At 31.2% G+C, this 20,503-nt stretch overlaps 1 protein-coding gene across 3 annotated transcripts in view; it reads right to left on the reverse strand.

The window, feature by feature from the left end:
* Nucleotides 1-280: 280 nt before the first annotated feature.
* The window catches only part of LOC140445632 (dopaminechrome tautomerase-like), a 120,358-nt gene continuing 100,135 nt past the window's right edge, over nt 281-20,503 (reverse strand). For all 3 annotated transcript variants that reach the window (XM_072537839.1, XM_072537842.1, XM_072537840.1), the window contains exons 5-8: nt 17,810-18,047; nt 12,566-12,747; nt 6,947-7,138; nt 281-3,366 (exon numbers count right to left, since the gene is read on the reverse strand). In XM_072537839.1, coding sequence (XP_072393940.1) covers nt 3,127-3,366; nt 6,947-7,138; nt 12,566-12,747; nt 17,810-18,047 — 852 coding nt within the window. In that variant the 3' untranslated portion in view covers nt 281-3,126. The remainder of the gene's footprint in view (nt 3,367-6,946; nt 7,139-12,565; nt 12,748-17,809; nt 18,048-20,503) is intronic.

The following is a 20,503-nucleotide window of genomic DNA, read 5'->3' on the forward strand; positions in this document are numbered from 1 at the left end:
TTTTTATATATTTGGGAATCACATGCAGCAACTTAAACTTATTCGTATACTAGTTCGTAAGGTTTTATTATGCAATTTGCAATTTATTTAAATTTTGCAATGGATTGTGTATTTTATTATTTTTATTTTGTGGTATTGACGATTTATATAATTTTAGTAAATTTTAAATTGTTATTGTTATTTTTCTTTTTGTTTGTCCATAAATTTTTACAATTTGGTGACAATAAAGCATAGTTCTAAACTGTTTACGTATTTGGATTAGAAAATTAAAAAAAAAAACTTGAATAGATACATTTACTTATAAGCAATTTACATTTTTACTATATTTAAGAAAGACCAATTATTATAATAGTTAAAATATCATAAAATAGAAAACTAAAGTCCCAATTATCACATTATTTGTTAAACTTTTATCTTAATAATAATTTGGGCAGCATTATATATTTTATGACAATTAACCTCACATTTTTGGTAAAGTAGCATGTTTCAATAAATAAATATAAATAAATCTAATAAGGTACACCTACAATAGCGGTATATTAGAAGTCAATATACATATTTTTCTTCTTTTTCATATTCTTTCAAACATCTCAATTAAATGAATATTTAAAAATATTCAAATATACGAAAATGAAGAAAATTATTACAAATATATACTAATATCCCTATTAGCAGGTTAAAAATTGATACGGACGAACCGATAAAAAGCATATACTGACATTATTTTTGTTAAAAACATAAATTCATTTCATAAAACATAAAATATCTATAAATAGAAGAAAATGCACAAGTTGTACCCTGACAGAAATTACTAAAAATGTTTTTGTTTAAAACTTAATTATAAAAATGTATAAATTATTTGACAAATTTCGCTATCAAAAAATTTGTTTTTTTGCTTTAGCAGAACTTTAATTGAATATTTTTAATTTAACAACTTTGGTCTAATACATTTTTTTTTAATTGTATTATTGATTTAAAATTAATTATAAGATATTTAAACTATTATTGAATGAACAAAAAACAATCCAAAATTAATAAACAATCTTTTTGGAGCTGGGGTGGTAATTGTTCTTTAATTAAAATCATATAATAGCTAACATTAATAGTCCAGTCTACCACGATAAAAATGAGGTATAACCTCCGATTTCTTTGACGACGGTATCGATTTTTATAAAAAATTAACGCTATTTACCCTCCACTTTAAAATCTTCCATATGTCGGTATGTTCTTATTATTTTTGAGGTTGTAAACTATACCTTTTTTCAAAAAAGCTATAAAAATTGACCCCGTAAAATTGTCCATTTTTCTTTATTGACCGATATTCAATGCTGATTCATTTTTTTTAATATTAATTTCAATTTTTAATAGGCTATATTTCGGTTTGTATTGGGCCCAAAACAAAATAAAGGAAACGACTCTCTTCGGTTTGTTATAAACTTCATTTTTACTTCCTACGGATTTTTTGATAACATACAAGATATTTGAGTTATTCATGAAAAACCGATCAAAAACGAATTGTTTTAAAAATATGCATTTAAAAAGAAAAACATATACATTTTTTGCTTAAACTGTGTCCCTTTATACATTTGTTTAGTTATTTTTGATATGAAAATGTTCAATCCCCAAGTTGCGGTGGTATTAACCCCCAGGGATAAATCACATATCGGCAAAGGGGAGATTTTGCCAGTTGAGGTATATAGCTACTGTTAAAATTTCAAGGAAATCGATTCATGTTTAAGTAAATCGGAGGAAAAAAGGACTATAAAAGAACAATCATTTATAACTAAACCTTTGATTATAGATCTCAAACTTACATAACACTATTTTAATATTCAAATAAAATTAGTACTAAAGAATGTAAGGACAAAACAAGAAAAATTTATAGTCTTCTGGGAAAATCAATCTTATTTTTGTAATCTATTTTTATATGTCATATTTACAATCATTTTTAGAAATAGGGATGCTAAAGTGCTTAAGATACCTCAAAACGGATGCTAAAAAAAAGCTGAGATTTAATAGCATCGTTAGATCATTTTGACTAACTATTTCACTAGACTATTTTTAACCGATAAAACGTCATAGCAACGCCACGTTTCCTACTGACAAAACTCCTTCCTGTCCGTGATTTCTCAGCGACAAAATTATGACAGATCCGTCACGAAGGTGTCTGGTAATTCTATTGTTGTCAGTTTGACAAACGTCATTGAGGTGCAAAAGCTTTATTTAGACCCAATTTTCGAAGTTACTACAGGTGAGAAATTTTACGCCTGAAAGATGTACTACTATAATGGAACTAGCAAAAATTCTCGATAATTATGTCTTTAATATGAAAAAAGGCAATGGCGAAGACTATAAAGAGTCGTCTGTAAAGTCAATGTGGAATACTACAGCAAAAATGGTACAAGAAAAATATTTTGTAGAAGGTGTTTTTGAAGAAGCATCAGGTTTTTGGGTGCGAAAGAAATTTTATTTATGGATTACTTGCACATTGATAAAACAATAAATTCTGATTATTATTGTAACCTTTTAGACAAGCTAAAAGAAAAGAATGTGAAAAAATACCCAGTTGTCAGACCCAGAAGTAAAAAGTCAATGCACCGTGGCAATGAGGATTTTGACAATGACTAAAATCCATAAATTAAAGTTCAAATTGTTAGAATATCTACCGTATTAACCAGATTTGGTCCCTAACGACTTCTATCTGTTTCAATACCTGAAGATATTCATGCATGTGGAAGCATATTTTAAAGCCCCTAAAGTTTCAGCTTTGAAGCCCTTCAGGGAAGGAATTCAAAAATTGGAATATCGTTGGAACAAGTGTATTGAGTTCAGGAAGACTATAGTGAATAATAAAGTGTATTTCAAACTATAAAATTGAAATTGTGTCACTTATACATTATTTTGTCCCTACTTTCTTTATTATTTTAACCCTGTCTTCAAGCTAATTCTGTTAAAATTTAAATTGTATATGCAATCTTTACATTGTTTTACAAATACTGGGTGCTTAATGTAATAAACTATGAATGATCTCTTATTGGATGAATTTTGATTCAAATTTGAATTTCATAATCAGCAAACAAGACACAAATAAATTATTCATTATTAAATTTTTTTGACGTACATTTTCTATCTATCTTCAGGAAAAACAACTGGTCCTGGACTGACGTTGGGTGGCCCCGTAGTTTTAGGTGGTATGGGTGGGGAGAAACGTGGATCGCATTTTGTGCCGGCCTTCAAGTTCCAAGTAGAAGCTTTTTGTATTCTAAAGTTAATTTCCCTTGGGTTAACTGTATCCGTTGCTACTCTCTGGAATCTGGTTGATATTATAATTAACTCTTCGTCTCTATTATGCGGGTTATTTATCACCTGAAGAAAAAAATGTTTTATTTATAAGAATATAGAGAACAAAATAATATTAAGAGCGAATTTTTATAATCTCGTTATTAAAATTAAAAATAAATATTATGTGCTTATAAGTTTGTTTTCATGTTTTTCTAGTTATAAATTCTAGTCGTTCCAAAATTTTGTACATTGTAATTTACCACAAAACTTTATTCTGCTAACAAAGAATTACAGTCAAATCAATAAAAATAAGTGGTTCTCACTTTAAACCACATATCAGTAGCAAAATTCTATAGTAGAAGCCACAATTAGAATGCAGTGTTGGTCTTACGGCGCGCATCGATGCCACTACTGTTCGCACAGCGGTAGGTGTGTGGTAGTTTGGCGTGTAATAAACAAAAAAACATAATTCTATAAAAATGTCTGTATACATACAATATCAAATACCTCGTAAATACTGATATACATATATACAAAAAATGCAAGTAGTTTACCATATATGACACGATAAATATATATATACATAAAATACACAAGAGGATCACTTAAAAACAAATGAGCATTAATCTGAGATATTTCTCGTTAATTTATACTAACCGCAATCCATATCTAAATCGTCCTCGACCTTTGAACCATTTTCTATATTAATTATTACCTGTTCAATATCTTCCTGAAAATTGTCCAGCACAAACATTTTTTCCTCTACTTTCTTGACGTGGTTCAAATAATTATGCCACTGCTCTTTAGATACGCGTTGGTAAGCTTCTTTTATCAACCGTTCTATCGTTTTTTCTTTAAAATCGACGTTGTTTGGAGCCACATACCTTTTCACTTGGCTCCACACAGGTGGCCCTCTCAAAAACTTAACGCCATATTTTTTCGCAATTTTTAAAATTTTGTACTTGTCGTACTCGTCTCTAAATGCGACCGCAGTATCCAGTAATTTACTTTTTAGGTAATCTTTCTCAAAGACATTGTCCTTTTCGATTAGCGAATCTTTAATTTGCCTTTTGTTCTACCATTTTTTCGGGAAATCAAATCTGCGGGAGTAGTATGACTCGTTATCCAAAACGGCAACGTTTTCTTTGTCTTTCGGCAAGTTTGAAATTAACGTCTTCTCCAATTATTCTTTATGTAGATCCCCGTCCATTTCGTCGTGGTAATCAGCGGTTGCCTTCTTGGCCAAGAAAGTTAATTCGGCCCATGTCACAAAACCAGTATCGCTTCCAGCATGAAGAAGAACAAACCGAGGATCTCTTTGGGTTGGAGCTTTCAGTCCAGTAGGGAGCTCTTTTCTGAAGGCATCTCGTGGATTCTTGATCGTTGTGTCTCCCTCCATTGCTTTTTGACTGAAGCATCGACATTAGTCGAAGACTCATCGAGATAAACAAGATTTATATTATTATTCTTCCTTAATGTTTTTGTTTGTCTGAGGTACTTGTGTCCCTAGGATATGATATATTTTCTTCCCATCATTATCGAATCTCGACCTCTTTTACCATATTCAAAACTAATGTCATTTCGTAGCCTACGCAATGTGGTTTTTGAAAAAGCTGGTAGGTCCTCATCATCCTTCACTCTGTATATTATGCTCTCGACGGTTGGTTGTTTTCCACAAAAAATCATGGACAAATTTCCTTATTCGAGATTTCAGTCCCTCATCGTAAGTATTCTCACGTGAATGGGACTGGAAACTATTTTTCTTCCTTTTTTGTATCGGTTTCAGTTCGCCTTGCTGTGCCTCTTCGAGGATGTCATAATTTTGGAAACACTTACACCGCACATTGTCGAAACTTTTTCCACAGTAAAAGTCAAGCTGTCACCATTTTTTAAGTTCAGATGATAGTTCAATACATTCAACACAACACGTTTTACTTGCACACTAGAGTCATACCCTGTTTAAAATTCACACGGCAGATACTGGCAACAGCTCCATGATGTAGGTACTTTTATCAGCTTGCGAAAATGAAATAAAAGTAAGATTTCATAGTTTTTGCCAACAAGTTTTTGGTCTAACAGCCAGTACCTAAATCAACAAAGAGACACGTTTGCTTTCCGTGAACAATGGGGATGAAAACTGATTTGCCTCTCATAATGACTTTATAATGATGATCTTTATTTTCCAAATAATGTGTTTACAATGAAAGCTATTGAAAATTATAAATATATTGAAAAGTATAAATCTAGATAAGCTATCGACAATTTTTTTATAGTATTTTTCTTCATGTTCGACAATGTAACTCTCTTATTTATTCATCGATGATTGAATCAAGCTTTAGTTAAAACAATAATGATAGTCTTTGATACAACCGTAGGTAATTCTTGTGTGCGCGTATATTCTAGTGCTATGATTCTTTGATTCTTAAATCCGATTCTGATGAGCCGATCGGGCAAACCGGCAACGTGGTCGGCCTTTCTCTCATAAGAAATACATTGTCTATCTTATCTGCATGGCATTCTAACTCTGGCTTCTACTATATATGTATATATATATATATATATATATATATATATATATATATATATATATATATATATATATATATATATATATATATATATATATATATATAGCTTCAGAACAATATTAATATATATATATACCTTTAAAAATCCACAAAAAAAACGAAAGTTGCCAGAAACGATGTAAGAAAATGCATATCACCGTGCTGTGTCAGTAAGTGGAAGAAAACAATAATAATTATTAGTAGAACGAACTATACCCAAAAATTTTAAAAATCCTTTATAAAAGTATATTTATCTAAAAAAGAATCCTTTGGGGTTACAGAACAGAACGATTTCCGACACTAACAAGTCCATCATCAGATCTGTTATCAGGCATACATGAGTTGGTAAATTTGAGAGTAAACACAACATTATTAAATTTGTTATTTTTTACATATCTGCTGATAGATTTATATGATATTATATTTTTAAATATATTTACTTCATGGCAACGTAGGACTCGAAATTGGGGTTGCTGGCCTTAAGCCGAAGTCTCTATATTATGGACCTTAGGTAGCCACTGAACAGTAGCAAAAACTTATAAATAGTTGATACCGTTGGAAACAATAGCAGCTGAGCAGTAACAAAAAAGCATAAATAGTTGATAACGTTGGAAATTAAGACACAAATAAAAGAAACAAAAAATGAAATTAAAGTACATATAACAACAAATGTAAAATGAGAACCAACAAAATAGATAAAAAATACATAAAAAAATGTTAAAAAGCTGTTGGCTAATATAGATAAACTATTGTACCTATAATACAATTATAACAAGTAACTGAAAAAATAGAAGATGCAAAGAACACAAACTCCATTGGAAGGATGGAATAAGCTAAAGTTTAAAATAAAAGGAATATGCAGAGTACTTGTAACGCAAAACGAAATTTTATATATAATTTTTATCTGCAATATATATTTTATATATTGCAGAAATATAAAATTGAAAATACAACATAATATCTGAAAAACTATAACACAGCTGGTATAGAGGAAATAACCTGATCAAATAGAGTCACCAATGGTGAACTACTGGTATAGAGGTTTCCTGATGAAGAAAAATAAATAGTTCAAAAAGGATATTAAAAATGATTCTTACCTTCATACCACTAATAAATTGTAACGTTTGTTGATTGTTCGCTACAATATCTGTATAGTTGCCGGGAATGCCGTACTCTCCTTTGGTAACAAAGCATGCAACTTCAATATCTGTCATCAAACCAAAATACTGTACTCCACTCCTGTCTATTGCCTCTGCAGCACTTTGCGTTTTTCTTGTTCCAGCATAAGTCTAAAGCAAATAGATGTTTAAATCATTTGATATCATTTATTTTTAGACTGATAATAAAATGTCAATGAAAATAATTGGAGTTTAAAAATTAACAAAAAACAAGCACAAATTAAAATCCTTTTTGATGCGTAGTAGTCTGACGCATATGAATTTAATTAAAAAAATGTTTCTGACAGGATTAAAGTTTTATAAATTTTAGCTCCCAATATATCGTCATCATCATCATCATCCTCAGCATATTCTACCGATTATGGTGTAGCCTCCCTTGATTATCTAAAATTCGCTTTTCTGTGCCATGTTGTACCAGCTTGTTTCCTTATGTCATAGCCCCATCTTAAATTTGAACGGCTTCTTGGTCTCTTGACGCCTCTTGGATACCACAGTGTAATTCTAGTGGACCACCTTTTGTCAGTTCTTCTTGCTAAATGTCCCACCCACTGCCATTTTAAAGATTTAATTCTATGGATTACATCAATAACCTTGGTTTTCTGTCTGATTCATTCTATTCATTTTCGATTTCTCTTGGTTATACCTAGCATGCATCACTCCATTGACCTTTGAGTGATTGAATGTCGATATTATCTCTTTCTTTAGTGTCCAAATTTCGAAGCCGTATGTCATGATTGGTAGTATACACTGATCGAATTCTGTTTTCTTCAGGTGGATTGGCATCTTCGATTTAAATATAACTGCATTTCTACCAAAAGATGTCCAAGCTAGTTTCATTCTTCTGTTGATTTCTGGAAGTGAGGCGCTAGATTTATGTATTAATTGTCCCAGGTATACATACTCCTCTACTGTCTCAAGAGCAGTGTTGTTTATAATTACATCTTGGACATCCCCTAGCTCGTTGTACGTGGTTCTTGTTTTTGTCAAGTTCATTTTTAGGCCAACTTTATTGCTAGCTGCATTTAGGTCGCTTATAAGTTCTTGTAAATCTGCAGGATTATTAGCAATTAGAACGATGTCATCTGCAAATCTTAGATGGCTGATCATCTGACAATCTTCATCAATGGATCAGTTCCTTTGTTTCTTTGTTCAACCAGTTCATTTTGCTGAATATATTTTCTAAAGTTGCAGTGAAGAGCTTTGGTGATATTGCGTCTCCTTGTCGGACGTCTCTGGTAGTGGGAAATTCTGGAGTATTTTCATAAATTTTTACCTTAGCTTTTGCTTGTTTGTATAGGTTTGCTAAAGTTTCTATGTCTGTTTGTCAATGCCTTGGTTGGTCAAAACTTCTATTACTGCTTTGGTATATATAGAATCGAAAGCCTTCTCAAAATATATAAAGGTTAATGCTAGCGGTATTTCATATTCTTTAGCACTACTCATTAGTTCTCGAAGTGTATGAATATGATCTATGGCACTGAATCCACTTCTAAAGTCAGCTTGTGTTCTCGGCTGTGCAGCATCTAATGAGTTTGTTAATCTGTTGTTGATGATCTTTGTGAATATCTCGTATACGATTGGTAGCAGATTTATAGGTCTGTAGTTTTATATCCTCTTTGCTACCTTTCATATGAATGAGAATTATGTTTGATGTATTCCAGTGGTCTGGTATGCATCTCGATCTTACTGTCTTACAAAGTTCTGCGTATTGTATTTTCTGTATGTTGTGCTAATATATATGTATATATATATATATATATATATATATATATATATATATATATATATATATATATATATATATATATATATATCTTCTTCTTCTTTTTCTTAAAGTACCCTCTCCTCAATGGAGGTTGGCTACTACAATTTTAAACTCTTCTCTATCTTCAGCTGTTCTTATTAGCTGTTCAAAATTTGGCCCTGTCCATTGTCGGATGTTTCTGAGCCACGATTGTCTTTTCATATTGGTACTTATTATTTCTCAGTATGTGGCCTAGGTATGATGTTTTTCTAACTTTTACTGTGTTAAAAAGTTCTCTTTCCTTGCCTATTCTATGCAGCACTTCTTCATTTGAGGTATGCGATGTCCATGAAATTTTGAGTATTCTTCGGTAGATCCACATTTTAAAGGCATCCAATTTATTTACGGTTGATGTTTTAACGGTCCACGTTTCAACTGCATATAGAAGAGTCGACCAGACGTAGCATTTTGATAAACGTAGTCGAATTTCGAGTTTTATTCGAGAATCACAAAGCAGTTTTTTTATTTTTTCGAAAGATTTTCTGGCCTGTTCTATTCTCGATCTTATTTCTAGATCAGGATTTAGGCTGCTATCGATCCAACATCCCAGGTACTTAAATCTATTGACCTGTTCTAAAATGTGCCCATTTATTGTGCAAGGTTGAGGTACGTTTTGGTTTTTTCAGATTGACATCACTTTGGTTTTTTTAATGTTTATTTTTATACCAAATTGCTCACAGGTCAAGTTGGTCTTGTCGATGAGTCGTTGTAGACCTAAGTCGGAATCCGCAATTAACACTGTATCATCGGCGTATCTGATACTGTTGATATTTACGCCATTCACATTGACTCCATCCTTGGAATCCTCCAATGCTTCTTTAAATAGAAACTCGGAGTAAAGATTAAACAGCAGAGGCGACAGAACACATTCCTGTCTAACTCCCCTCCTAAGTTCTACTTCTGCAGATGTGGAACCTTCGATCCTAACTCTGGCGTTTTGGTTCCAGTACAAGTTTTTTTAAAAATTTGATGTCTTTTCCATCTAAACCGACTTCTTGCAAACGTTCTAATAGTAGGTCGTGTCTTACTCTATCAAATGCTTTTTCGAAGTCCATAAAGCATATAAATATATCTTTCTGTTGGTCGTAGCATTTTTGGGCGAGAACTAGTAAACTGAACAGGGCTTCTCTCGTTCCCATGCCGGCTCTGAATCCAAACTGATCGTCTCCGATAATTTTTTCGCACTTTCTATAGATACGATTATGTACGATTTTTAGTAGGACTTTTACTGCATGACTCATAAGGCTTATCAGACGGAACTCATTGCAGTGTTGTATGTTTGGCTTTTTTGGTAGTGGGATGAATATTGACCCCAATCTTGGGGTATTTTGCCTGTATCATAAATGCGATTGAATAAAAGGACAAATATTTCGATATTTTCTTCGCTGATTAATTTTAACGTTTCTGGGTATATTCCGTCTGGATTGCATTTATGATTTCAGATTTCAGAATTGTTGGCCCTTCGTAGTTATTTTCCAATCTTGGTTCTTCTCGTATGTCGTGAAAAAGAATTTTAATATAGTTTTCCCATTCTTTTAGTTTATCTTCCGTTGATTCTAGCAGTTTGCCATCCTTGTTCAGCACGGTGTGAAAAGTCGTTCTCTTGGTAGTCGATGTAAACTCTTTTACCTTTTTATGTAAATTAAAAAAATCGTGCCTTTGTTGTAGTTCTTCTATTTCCACGCATTTTGTTTCCAGCCATTTCTCTTTTGCTTCGGTTATTTTTTTTTTCGAATTATTCTATTTAGTCTTTTGTATTCTCCGTCCTTGTCATTTTTTCCTTTAGATTCTCTTCGTTTGTTCATTAATTGTAAAATCTCTTCTGTCATCCATTCCTGTTTGTTATTTCTAGGTGTTACTTTTAGATGTTTTTCCGTTACATTGTTCATTTGTTCTTTAATAGTTTTCCACAGAACGTTTATGTCATCGTACTCACTAATTCTATTGTGGTCGATATTTCCTAAATTTTTGTTTAATTCTTTATTTACTGTCTGATGTATGGTGTCGTTTTTCAATAATTGGATGTCTAATAGTTGGTGTTGAGGTTTTTGTTTCTTTATTAGTTTCCATCGGAATTGATGTCAGTTCCAGGATATGTTTTTGCACTGATGATTGCATTGTGATATCTTTTGTTGACCAATATGTAATCTATTTAATTACGGATTACTCTGTTTTCATTGTGTTGTGGTGAAGTCCAAGTGTACAATCTGCGAGGGTGTAATTTAAACCATGTATTTGTATGTATATATACATCTATATAATATATCTATATATATATATATATATATATATATATATATATATATATATATATATATTTATATATATACATATATATCATATATATACCATCTATATATAGTTAATGGTAGCAAATTATAATTTATTCTATAACGGTGCCTACATTTGAGAATACCCAAATTTAGACAAAAATTGCAGGAAATTACATTATTAGGAACTGTTAACTCCTAGTGTGCTTCCTTGGTTTACCTATAGAAATAAGCGAAATAAAATACTTCCTGTGGATCAACACGTAATTCACTGAATGATTACCGGTTTAAGCAATCCCCCAACTACTGATCAACGGTTTTAAGCGGATAAGTTAGAAAATGGCTTTTGTACTGGGGTTGAGAAATCGGCTCCGAAGGTGTATGTACTAAAATTATGGTCAACGTCATAAGGATGTGCAAGGCAAGGGGAAACCACTATATTAAAGATTTTTATGAATCCCTAATACAATCATCATGGTGCTAGAAACCAACGGCGTTACTGATCATGGCCCCTGGAAGCCAAGATACAACAGGGAAAAAAAGACAAGGTCTCTTAGATCGCTAATCAGCGAATTCTTTGTCAGATTTACGGAGATCAGGAAGACTGTTTAACACTAGAAGTAAAGTCTGGAATATTTAGAACATATTTTAACCTTATAAGAAGCAGAATATTATTAAAGTGATTAACAGGTTGAATATTGATGTACTACTTATCAGTGAAAGAAAGTGGTCCAATTCAAGTTGTTTTTCAACAGGCCACAATATATTACTCTGGTAGGGAAGTCAACCAACATAGACACAGCGTAGAAGTAATAGTAAAAAAATTTCCAATAGAGTAGTGGAAGGCTTTTTTCCATCTCAGCTAGAGTAATGGTATTAAAGTAAGTGACATCTTACGCCAAACTGAACTTAATGCAAGTTTATGCTGCTACGGCAAATTTCTACGAAGAAGAAATAAATTTATTTTACTGGGATATCGAATAGGCACTTAAAATAGCAAAAACTAGAAAAATTACCTTAGTCCTAGGTTTTAATTAATTAATTAACAAAATAATTAATTACTCAGATAAATAAACCATTTAATAAGTAACTAATTAAAATTTTATAATCTATACAACAAGGTACCCCAAATTAAAAACAATCATCAATTTTTGTTGATTAAAAGCGGAGATATTGCGACTTTTATAAATTTGAATTTATGAATTTAGTTTTTGAAATAAGAGTGCTTTCAGAATTTATGTATATCTAATACTTCACGCATAATAACGTTGTAGACAAGAGCTTTTTGGGATAAACAATTTTAATTTTGCAATTACTGTAAAGTGAAACTCCTTGAAATTTTTATGCTTTTTCAGTAAAATTGTATCACTTTTCCATATAATTTACTGGTAATTACCCCTCCTTTCTACAGAAAAAGGCTTTTCATTTGTTAATTTTTCATTTGTTAATATAATCAATACTAACCTTAAAAAGAGTTGGGATACCTTTTTTGGATTGCCATAAAAACTTATTTTTCAGGTCGGAAGTTTTAATAAAATGTTCTGTATCACTACTTAAGGCGTGATAATAAAGTCGTCTACCTTGTCCAGGAATAAATGGAGTAAGAGACATGCCCAATACCCCATCCTGCAACTCAAATGATGTACCTGCAAATAAAAACAAACATATAAATGGGCAAATTATTTTTCAGTTTCAAAAAAATTTAAAAATAACGGCACATTTTTTAAACAGGTTTTATTACTTATATTATTACTTGATAATGAGGGAAAACCGCGCGTGATAAAATTTAACGAAACGCTGAATGCTGTAGAAAAAATGTATAAATTTATTAAAAAAAAAATTTTCGATTTTCTCAAATATATACCTTTATAGGTATATATATATATATATATATATATATATATATATATATATATATATATATATATATATATATATATATATATATCCTCTTCAGTCTCGACATTGCAGAATGTGTTATTTAATAATAATTTATTATTTTGCAGAGAGTTTTAGGCCTAAATAAGACTATGATTGTGTTAACAACGCTCTAATTGATAACAGTTGCCGTTATCAATTTGTATACAAATGTGCACTCTAGTATTGTACGTAGAATATTCTCTCAACTAATTTGTACACATATATGTATAAAAGGACCAAATAGTAAATGAAAGATTTAAAAACAAATTAAAATATTTTTTATTTTAAACCATGAAAGTCGTTAAAACAATTAAACAAAACACAAAATTTGTTGTAAATATACAAATTAAGCTAGCGTTGGAAATTTCGAAATCAGTAGTAATTCCAATAGAACAAAAATACCTCAATATCATGAACCCACAGCCTCCTAAATTATATTCTTTCATTAAACTACACAAACCGAATCACCAAATAAGACCTGTAGTTTCTTTTTATACAGCTCCGTCATATAAACTTTCAAAAAACCTGTTAGATATTATTTTAGAACACACTAAATTTTCACCTAAATTTACCATAAAAAATACAATAGAACTAGTTAATAAAATACAATATTTTCAATTACCAAACAACTCCAGATTAATTTCATTTGACGTAAAAAATCTTTTTCCTAGTATCCCTCCTACAGAAACTTTTATTCTAGTAAAAAACCTTTTAGACCAAAATAGTACAAATCCAAGCATTACATCTGAAATTTTACATCTTCTTGAAGTTTGCATAGACCAGGACTACTTTGAATTTAATAATGAAATATATACAAATAACAGTGCAGGACTTATAAATAATGGCAATCCTCTAAGCCCATTGCTATCAGATATTTTTATGAATCATCTAGAGACAAAGATTTTAAAACATCCCATATTCAAACAGTTTTTATATTGGTGGAGATACGTAGACGACGTACTGGTATGTTTCACAGGAACTAACAGATAACTCGACCAATTTTTATAGTATATTAATTCACTTCATAGTCATATTGAATGTACAATAGAAACAGAACAAAATCAATCCATAAATTTTTGAGATTTAAAAATTATCTGACTTAAAAACAAACATGACTTCTGCATATTTCATAAACCTACCCATACTGACACGACTATACACAATTCATCATCCCATCCCTCACAACATAAACTGGCAGCCTGTCATAGTATGTTACATAGATTAACAGAAATTCCGATGTCAAAATACAATTTTAAGACAGAAAGAAATATCATTAAGCAAATAGCAGTAAACAATGAATTCAACGAACAAACAATTAATAAAACGTTAAATCAAAAACTACACAAGAAATCCCTGAAATTAGTATTTTCACCACCAGAAAAAAACCCAGTACCTTCTGCTAGATTACATATACAGGCAAAATATCAACAAAAATAGCCAAACACATCAAAAAGAAAGGAATAACACCAGCTTTCAGAACAAGTAACAACCTAGGCATATATATTAAAAACAACAAGTGCCAAAATAAAAAACACTTACATAGTGGTGGGTACAAACTTAAATGTGGCGACTACCCAAAAACTTTAACATCGGTCAAACTAGTAGAAATTTTAATAAACGAATAGCAGAACATAAAAGGGCTTTCAATAATAGAAAAACAGATTCTACATACGCACTTCACCTTCTAGATCATAATTATTCTTTTAATGACGAATTTAAAATTCTTTCAAACTATTAATGAATTTAAGAACAATAGCCTGAGGACATTCTAATATACTGGAAAGTAGTATATTTATTGAAAACAATTTCAAAAAATTATTTGGAAGGCGTCCGAAGGATAATAAGTCGAGGCATCTATGAAGTAAAAAATAATGGGGATTTGCCCAAATATATCAAGTGTTTAAGAGTATAGGTGTACTTGTCAGTTATCAAAAATAACAGGTAAGAAGAGCAGAACTAATAAACTTGTAAATGCTAAAATTTTGTAAAGAGTTTAACGAATATGATTTTGGTGTATACTGATTTTTTTTTTGGTCTTTTTCAATATGAGATCTCACTGATCTTTATTTTCTTTAAATAAATGTTCTGAGTTAACATTGAACGACGTTGGGGACAAAATATAACCTTGTTTGACTCCTCGTCTTATGGAGATCTGTCAGTGTAGCTTTCTTTAATTTTTACGGTGGTTTGATTCTAGTATATATTCTTAACAACATGGCACGAATATCTTTATCATTTATTTCTATATTTTTTAACATCTACAATAATTTTAGATGCTGCACTTTGAATGTCTTGGCTAAATCCACGAAGCATGCATAGACTTGTTTTCTTTGATCTCGACATTTTTGTAAAAGGATATTTAGCACAAAAAGTGCATCCCTCCCTAGTTACAACAGCATTTCTGAAACCAAATTGAGTTTCTTCGAAATCTTCTTTGCATTTGCGCCTAATGCTGTTGTGAATCATTCTTAGGAATATCTTAGGAAAATGGCTCATTTGGCTAATTATTCGATATTTTAGGCATTTCCTACCATTGTGTTTTTTAGGTATTTCAACAAAGATAGACTGGAGCCAATCTTTCGGAATCACTTGTATTTTTTAGATATTTCAACAAAGATAGACTTAAGCAAATCATGTAAAGTTTTCGTACTATTTTTATGTTAACCTCACCAATTAGTTTCATCAACTTATTCGGTGTATCATCCGGAGCACAAGCTTTCCTAATTTTAGCCTTTTTATTTTTACTCTGGTTTTACTCTGATTTCATAATTTCTGGACCGTGAGTACAATTTTTGTAGACCAGTATAAATTAGTTATGTCATCGTCAAACAACTCTGATATATACATTTGCCATTCTTGTCTTATTTTGTTCTCATTAATAATGAGTTTGTCATTTTTACTTGTTTGTTTTGTATCTGTAGAGTAGAGAGGGCCCACAGTATTTAGGCCACATGTCGACAAATCACCAGGGGACTCCCTCATATCGGCCGGTGTAGGCCAGGGCTCGCTGAATTCGTACTCGCCAATACGATCATATTGACGATAACTCTGGACATTTACATGGGAAATACTCTACAGTTTCGTATTCTTGTCCACACTTTCTGCGTAGACGTGTGTCTACTAGTTTAAGTGTATGGAGGTCTTTGCTTAGTTGATACTGGCCAGTTAAAAAATTAACTGTCGAGCGTAGGTTTTTCCTGGTCATTCCCAAGTACTTCTTTGTTGCAGACTTTTCAAGGTTACAAAGTGTTACCTTGGCAAGCCTACATCTTTGCCCTTCTTCCCATATTTTCACGGTTTACATGTGGGAGTGTTGTAGTTGATCAACCAAAAAGATCCCTAGGTCCTAAAAGTCTTAAGTCTGCCACCTTCCTAGCTAGTTGATCAGCAATGTGGTTACCTTTTTTCTATTGTGTTCTTTAACCCACCTCAAGGTGGATTGAGTTAGTGACTCGTAAGACTCCATTATTAACCCTGATATGACATGAGCTTTAGTCAACGCTTTTGTCTGCTGTCCGTGCAGATTATTACGGTTTTCCCGGCTATACCTTTTTGGGTTATCTCTTTTGCAGCTATGTAAATACCTACTAATTATGTCTAAATTCCCTGGCATTTTTAGCCAAACCCACATCCTGAGCCTTTTTCAATTTGTGTGCCATAGAACTATATACAATATGCATTTGCCACGTTTGACACCATATACTGTGTTGTGTGGATTTTGTAGGGTTTGTCAAAACAAACTTAGGTTTATTTGAATTGAAGCCTGCCTATAGCAGTCGCATCATTGTCAACAGCGCCATCTCCTTTATTTGTTATTTTATTATTAGGTAACAACTTGTTGTTGTTGGGTTTATATAGAGACTACGTCTCAGGACCAGGAACCCTAGTTGTGATTCGTACATTGCCATGAACTACGAGCCCCTTTCTATATCAGTTAACCCATCTATGGAATTTGCAGTCGATTACCACAAACAAATTATACTCTGCTTATTTTTATAAGTTCCCATATTAATTAATATAGTATTTTTATTAATATTTATTAAGAACATTACTCTTATTGTTTTTTATTTATTTTTACAATAAAAAAGCCACCAACCCCTAGCTATGCATTCACTTATATCAGCATACGTTGATTTTTTCATAATTACGTTAAATCCAGAGGTAGCTATGAAAAAATGACACCAAAACACTAATATTGTCACTTAATGTGAAATGTATTTTGTAGTATTGTAAAGCTTTTTGTCGTTTGTGGATTGTACAATGGGTCATGGTAAATTTATGGATGAGAAAATTTATTCAATTATTATTCAATTTTTTAATTCTGGAAAATCCAATTCGGAAATCACAAATATGTTGCAATTGTCACGCTATAGTGTAAGAAATATAGTCATAAGATACAAAACTACAGGTTCGGTTGTCAAAAAACCTAGAAATGTACGAAAAAGTAAAAGAACCGAAGCAGATCGAAGGACATTAAGATGGATTATAGGGAAAAATTGACGAGCAAATTATATAGAGGTAAGCGTTTTATGGAGTGACGTTATTGGGGGACACGTTTCTAGATCAACATGTTACCGAGAGGCCCACAAATTAGGATTTGGGACTTACAAATTAAGTTTTATAGTTGAAAAAATAAGTACGATTGTTTTTAATAAATTTCATTTTATTTTAGGCAGCGGCGGTTTGTTCCATTTCTGTAAAAACGGTACCTAACTATCGACTAGACCAGTTTTATATTAAATGAATCTAAATGTATTAGATCGAATTAAAATGCATAAAAATATTTACCGTTAATCGTATACTTTTCAAACTTTGGATCAGGTTTCATAGTTTCATCTTGAACTATCCATGAGTCCCGTTTGAGATGGTCATACACTACGATGGAGGGCCCAGTACAATCAGCCATATACACGTATGTATCTCTGCAAAAATTTTCTCTACTTATAATATCAACGATAGGTGTTACAAATGTTGAGTTTACGGTCCATTGGTCCTTTGGTATTTCGTATTTACTAATAAGTCGATTCTAGAAAAGACGAAAATTTTATTAATGTTTAGACAAAATATATCTTTTATGAAAATACTGCCATAATATTGACACAATTTTTAAAAACGAATATAACATCGAATCAGAACTTTTGTTTTTTTAGTATTTTCATTGCAAATGATAAATTCATATATTCGAATAAAATTCCATTTGTTAGAATTCTATGACAAATCAAATATAGAATATTTAGTTTCCTAATAGTGTAAAATGTTACTAATCTGGCTCTTTAATAAATCGACTCGTCCAATAATAATCCAGCACTGCCCGCTCGCATTCCTCGCCTCTTATTGCATCTACACCGAGAATGCGCCACGTCACGTCAAAGAGTCTAGAGCTAGAGTCTAACTACCAGACGAAGCGAAGCATTTAAAAATCGAAAAATTTTCGGCGCTATTTTTCAACTGGAATATGTGAGGACAGTCAATAGAAAAGCTGGAACATCTCATGGTTATCGAAATTTCTACTGAGTGATGATTTTTTGTTAACATTTATGCAAGAAAGTGACTTTTTTTATTCATTTCAATATTGTGAAAAAGCTATGCATCGTAGATAAAAACTTTTAACAGACGACGTTATTGAAAATATTTGCTTTTACAAATAAAATTTTCTCGAATAAAAAATATTTATAAACAAAAAAGTTATTGCAAATTAAACCCAAAAGTAATCATTTTTTTCAATTGTTTATAATTATTAAATAAACAAATATTTCAAACACATTCCAAAATGAGAGTTTTTATGTAGTTGCTATATGTGCAAAAGAGGAGCTTGATAGGTTGAGTAGTTTTGAAACAATTCTATTTGTTTATCTATCCCACTTAAGAAATAAAGATAATTTTCAAATATCCGTACAATTGCTTTGTTATTACATATTTTGTTTTACCTTTACAAAAAAAACAAATTACACCATCTGCAACTTTATGAAAAAACACATATTTTAGAAACAATGTTTGTACTGTAGCATTTCTTTTTACTTCGTATATATTAAAACACCGAAAAATATTCTTAATCTTTTTGCGTCGCTAAGATTGATAATATAAACATTTTTAGTTTGTTTATAATAACACAACTTGCTATTTCTTTTGATCTTGATTCGGCTTGGATATCTTGCGCATAAAATAAACAGGAATCTTTTCGTTTATGTTTATACCGATTTGGGAAAATAATGTCACTCTTCCTGGAGCCGCTGTCAAAAGCAGTCGGTTTCATTGTTTTGGGTCCGGATTTTGTTAAAATTCGTTATGGTTGTTCGTTATTCGTTTTTTGGTCATTGGAAAATAGTGTACAGTGTAGTAGCCGTTGGGACAAGCAGATTCGGTTCGGAAGAGATAAAATATCGGCATATAGTTTTCAAAAGCGGCAATTTTTTGCTTAATTTCATGAGTTAAGAGGTGAATTTAAACTCAAAATGCTTTTTGGCAGTCTTTGTTCAGTGAGTTATTTGATCACGGTTCTGTTGGATGCAGTAGTCCATGGGGAGAGTTAAAAAATAGCGTTTCCAACATTTTAAGAAGTCCACATGGTTTTAAGTAAGAATTAAGCAGCCGAGTTTTGAAGAATACATTTTGTTATCATCGAGGATAATCTGAAGCTCAATTCAATGTTTGACCTCTATAAGATTTGTCCATTTTGTGTCTTCATGGGTCCATACAGATCATTTGCAGTTTGTGTGAGACAGTGTGTTTGATTTGTATCCAATCCCAAGGTAATAAAGGAAATACATAGCCAGTGAAACAAGGTACTTTTCGGTAAATTTTTCTAAGTAAAATAAACATTTTTCATTCATATAAGTACAAATATTTTCTTTCATGGAAAAACTAATAAATTAGAAATAAATAAACGTTTTATGGATCAGCCAATTGTCATATTAGTCTTCTTTTAAGTAAAGTTAACTTTAATAATTAATTAATGTTTCAAAAAAGTTTGATATTTCATTTTGACATGACAGTCAGTATTATCCTTTTCTGTTATTTGTTACATAACCAAAATTTTAAATTCTGTTCTGTTTAAAGGTTAAACTCAATGTAAGTAGTGTTGTTCAAAATTAGAATATTTTGATTTTTATTAATTGTTTAAATTGCTACAAATAGCGCCATTGTAAGGTTTGTTGATAAATTTGGATACTTTTATTTGTAATAACTATTAATGTGAAATAATAATAAGTATGTAATGTTTCTCTCTAAACCAGGAGTTTAAAATTATTTCCTTTTAAAAGAATTTCATCTTTAAAATTGTTTTTGGAAAAAAACCGTTCCTTCTATCCAACAATATTTTTTTAAACGGCGTGCAGTTTAAATAGTTTCGGCATCTTCTTATGTTTGTTGCCCAGGAAATCTCTGTAAGTATTTTTTTATTTTTTTTTTGGTGTAGTTAGCTTCCCAGTTCCTCAAATAAAGACACTTATTTCTTTCAATTTCAATTTATTTGCTTACCCTATG

The sequence above is a fragment of the Diabrotica undecimpunctata genome, chromosome 7 (genome assembly GCF_040954645.1).
Source record: "Diabrotica undecimpunctata isolate CICGRU chromosome 7, icDiaUnde3, whole genome shotgun sequence".
In the NCBI taxonomy this organism is placed as follows: Eukaryota; Metazoa; Arthropoda; class Insecta; order Coleoptera; family Chrysomelidae; genus Diabrotica; species Diabrotica undecimpunctata.